Below are 4,650 nucleotides of genomic sequence, written 5' to 3' on the forward strand. Positions count from 1 at the left end.
ACGAGTTCATACATACCAAAATTATCCAAATCTAAGGTCAAATTCCCAATCAAAAGTCGAATTCTAGGTCTAAGAACTTCCTTCCAACTTTTCCCTAATTTTCATCTCCAATCCGAAATTAAATGATGAAACTAACTATATATTGATGGAATAAACTAGAAAGGGTTAAAGAATTGTCACCCACTGATCTCCTCTTCAATTTCCTCTCAAAATCGCCCTTTCTCGAGCTTCAAATCGAATTTCCAACTTTTGAAACTAAACCCACGAAACTTCCTATTTTCTGCCCAGAAATCCTGCATCTGCGGTCCAACAATCTCATCTGCGATACCACTTCTGTGGTCGGGCAACCACTTTTACGGTTCTCACTTAAAAACTCCATCTCGCACCTGCGACCCAAAATCCGCATCTGCAGTCACGCAGGTGCGGTTTCTTATGCCGCTTCTGCGGTTCCTGTCCCCTTCCTCATTTTCTCTTCTACGACTACTGAGCCACTTCTGCAGTGCCGTACCTGTGGTCCCACACTCACAGGTGAGGTTATGATAGAAAACCAGTAGCTAAAGCTGCAACTCAAACTCCAAAATCCTTCCGACAACCATCCGAAATCGTCTCGAGGCCCCTAGGACATCAATCAAAAGCACCAACAAGTCTAATACCCCTGTCCAAACTTGTACCAATCCTTAAAACACCTAAAACAACATCGAAACTATGAATCAACCACGGATTCAAGCCTATGAACTCTAAAACTCTAGAAATACGCTTTCGATCAAAAAGTCTATCAAACCTCGTCTGAATGACCTGAAAATTTGCACATACATCACATTCAATACTACGGAGCTACTCCAACTTCCAGAATTCCATTCCCCCCTCGGATCAAAATCTCACTATCGAACCAGAAACTTCAAAATTCGACCTTTCGGTATTACAAGCCTAAATTAGCTACGGACCTCCAAAACACAATCCGAACACGCCTCTAAGCCCGAAATTACCCAACGGAGCTAACAGAATTATCAGATTTCTATTCCAAGTCCGTCTTCATACTGTTCCAACTATGGTCAACTTTCCAACACTTAAGCTCTCATTTAGGGACTAAGTGTCCCAAAACTCTCCGAAACTCAAAACCGAACATCCCAACAAATCAAAATAGCAGAAATAAACTTGGGGAAAGCAGTTAATAGGGGATTGGGGTGTAAATTCTTAAGTCGACCGGCCGGTTCGTCACAGATATTCACTCTACACTTGGGGTTCCTTCAAATATATTACCGACATAACATTTTCCTCATTGCCCATGCTAAGGTAGTGTTTTAACCTTTGCCCATTGACTATGAACTTTTGAACTCCATCTTCCAATTCAATTGCAACTGCTCACGTAGGATGTACCTCTTGCATACAAAATGGTCTTGCCATTGTGACTTCAACTTACCTGGAAACAAATTTAGTCTTGAGTTGTACAATAGAACCATGTCTCCTGGCTTAAAATTTTTCTCCATAATATTTTTGTCATGGATCGTCTTCATCCTTTCTTTGAACAAACTGGTGCTCTCAAAAGCATGATAACGGAACTCATCAAGTTCATGAAGCTCTATGACTCTACTCTGGCTAGAGGCTTCTATGTCAAGATTTGATTACCTCAACGCTCAGAATGCTCCAACTCCACCATAGTTTACATGCCTGTCCAAATACCAATTTGTATGGTAACATACCAATTAGTGTTTTGAATGTAGGGTGGTAAGCCCATAGTGCATCATCCAATTTTCTCGTCTAATCAGTTTGAGTAGCATTTACCATCTTGGTGAACAAACTCTTAATTTCTCTGGTTGACATCTCTACTTGCCCATTTGTTTGTGGGCGATATGGCGAACTCCATTTTTCTCTAACAATTTTGCAAAGGCACAGTTGCAAAAGTGGGTGCCTCGATCACTAATGATCGCCCTTGGAGTGCCAAATCGGGTGAAGATATTTCTTCTCAAAAAACCAATGATCCCATTTGCATCATTCATTGGGAGTGCCATAGCTTCCACCCATTTCGAGACATAGTCCACAACTACCAATATGTACTTGTTTCCATATGAGCTGACAAATGGTCCCATAAAATCGATTTCCCATATATCGAATACTTTCACCTCTTGAATTGGGTTCCTGGGCATCTCATGTCGACGAGAAATATTCTTCGTCCGTTGGCACTCATCACAGACCTTCACCCAAAAGTGTGCCTCCTTAAAAATCATTGGCCAATAAAAGACCAACTCCAACACCTTAGAAACTTTCCTCACTCCTCCTAAATGGCTTCCATATGGTGAAGCATGAAATGCCTGCAAAATAGAAGCCTGGTCCATCTTGGGATACATATTCGGATCATGTTATCAATACAAATCCTGAACAAATATGGTTCATCCCAGAAGTACATACGAGAATCACGTAAGAACTATTTCTTTTGCATAAAATACAATTCATAGGGAACAATACCGCTCGCCAGGTAGTTTGTAATGTGTGCATACCATAGCGCTACATCAAGGCAAGTGTCTAACAATTTTTCATCCGAGAAGGTCTCCACAATCTCTTCCACCTCAACCTTCTTTTCAGCTCCTTCAAGCCTGGATAAGTGATCAGCCACTTGGTTCTCCGTTTCCTTTTGGTCACATATTTCCAAGTCAAATTCTTGCAGCAATATCACCTATCGAATCAGGCGTGACTTTGATTCCTTCTTCTCAATTAGATACCTAAGAGCAACATGGTCAGTATAAACAATTACCTTCAAGCCTATCAGGTATCATCGGAACTTGTCAAATGCAAACACCACTTCTAGCATATTCATCTCAGTCATAATGTAGTTTAGCTGGGCACCACTCAAGGTTCTACTTGCATAGTAGATTGGGTGCATGACCTCCTCTTTGCGCTGCCCAAGAGCTACTCCCACCGCATAGTTGCTTGCATCACACATCAGCTCGAATGGTTGCTCCAAGTCAGGTGCAACTATGATTGGTGCTGTCACCAACCACTTCTTCAACTCTTCAAAAGCTACCTTGAAATCATTAGAGAACACAAAGGGGTGTTCAATCAATTTACATAAAGGGTTAGAGATTTTGGAAAAATCTATTATACATCGCCTGTAGAAGCCAACATGTCCGAGGAAACTTCTTATAGCTTTGACAAAAGCGGGCGGTGGCAAATTCTCTATCATATCAACTTTAGCGTGGTCCACTTCAATGCCCTTACTTGACATCAGGTGTACCAAGACTATACCTTCCTATAGCATGAAATGACACTTTTCCCAATTTAGCATCAGATTAGTCTCCGTACACCTCTTCAGTACTCTTCTCAGATTTACAAGGCAATAATCGAACGAGTTCCCTTCCGCTGAGAAATCATCCATGAAAACCACAATTATATACTCTGCCATGTCAGTAAATATGGACATCATGCCCCATTGGAATGTGGCCGGCGTATTGCATATGCCAAACAGGATTATCTGAAAATCATATGGACAGGTGAATGCTGTTTTCTCCCCATCTAACAAACTAGATGAGATAATAACAAGTAAAGTAGAGTTAGGTCCCAATAAGAAATACCTGAGGTGAGATGGTAGTGATTTCAGCTCCAACCATGGTGGCTCTTCGATCAATGACTTAGCTGGAGGAGTCTTTCTTTCTTCTAAGTGTAAATTATCGAATTCGAGCTCTCTTTTCCAGTACTCTTGGCCTTCAAGAGATACCACCCACTCTACCAAGTCCTCCGCATCTACCTCTTCTAAGTTTATGATGCATGCTGCTAAAGGGTCTTTTCCATTAAGTGCCTCATCTTCCTCCTTCATAATCACATTTATTTCTTCAATCAAAGAGCAATTAGAAAACTCACTGGGTCACCGCATGGACTTCTGTACATTGAATGCTATTTTTTATTGTTCAATCTCATCTTTAACTCCATAGTTTCTCAATCAATCAAAGCTCTCCCTCTGTCTAAGAATGGTCTTCCCAAAATTATGCATATCTCTTCACCAACCTGGCAGTCCATAATAAAAAAATCTGGAAGGATCACAAATCTCCCAGCCTGCACTAGAACGTCATAAAGTATACATGATGTCCTTTTCAATGTTTGGTCAGCTAACTGTAACAACATGTATGTAGGCCTTACTCTTCCAATGCCTATCTTTTTATAGATAGACAAGGGCACCAAGTATATGTTTTCCCCAATATCGCATAGTGCTTTTGCGAATGCATAGCTACATATGGTGTATAAAATTGTGAAGCTTCCAGGGTCGGGTAACCTTTCAGCAACAGGTCTTGTCACCACTGCACTACAAGTCTGAGTTAATGTCACAATGGCCAGGTCTTGAAAGTCAAACTTGCGAGATATCAAGTCCGTCATCGTTTTTGCATAACCTGGCATCTCTCGCATGGTATTTATCAGAGGAATATTCACCTGAATCTTCTCCAACATCTCCATGAATTTCTTGTACTGCTCATCCTTCTAATATTTAGCCAACCTCTATGGAAAGGATGTTGGAGGTCGCTTCTTAACTATGACTTGAATTAGTTCTTGCTCAGGTGCTCTTTCCGATATATTCTCATGCACTTGCTCAAATTCCTTTGAAAACTCTTTCTTCTTGTTTTGATCATGTTGTGCCTGTTGTACTGTTACCTCAATCAAATTAGT

The 4,650-nt window shown here is 40.9% G+C and overlaps 1 protein-coding gene across 1 annotated transcript; it reads right to left on the bottom strand.

Moving 5' to 3' along the window:
• Positions 1-3,927: 3,927 nt before the first annotated feature.
• LOC138868694 (uncharacterized) lies at positions 3,928-4,440 on the bottom strand. Its single transcript, XM_070146261.1, has one exon. It carries the CDS (start codon positions 4,438-4,440, stop codon positions 3,928-3,930), a length of 513 nt encoding a protein of 170 aa, XP_070002362.1.
• Between the last annotated feature and the right edge of the window lie 210 nt (positions 4,441-4,650).

The sequence above is a fragment of the Nicotiana sylvestris genome, chromosome 5 (assembly GCF_000393655.2).
Source record: "Nicotiana sylvestris chromosome 5, ASM39365v2, whole genome shotgun sequence".
Taxonomy (NCBI): Eukaryota; Viridiplantae; Streptophyta; class Magnoliopsida; order Solanales; family Solanaceae; genus Nicotiana; species Nicotiana sylvestris.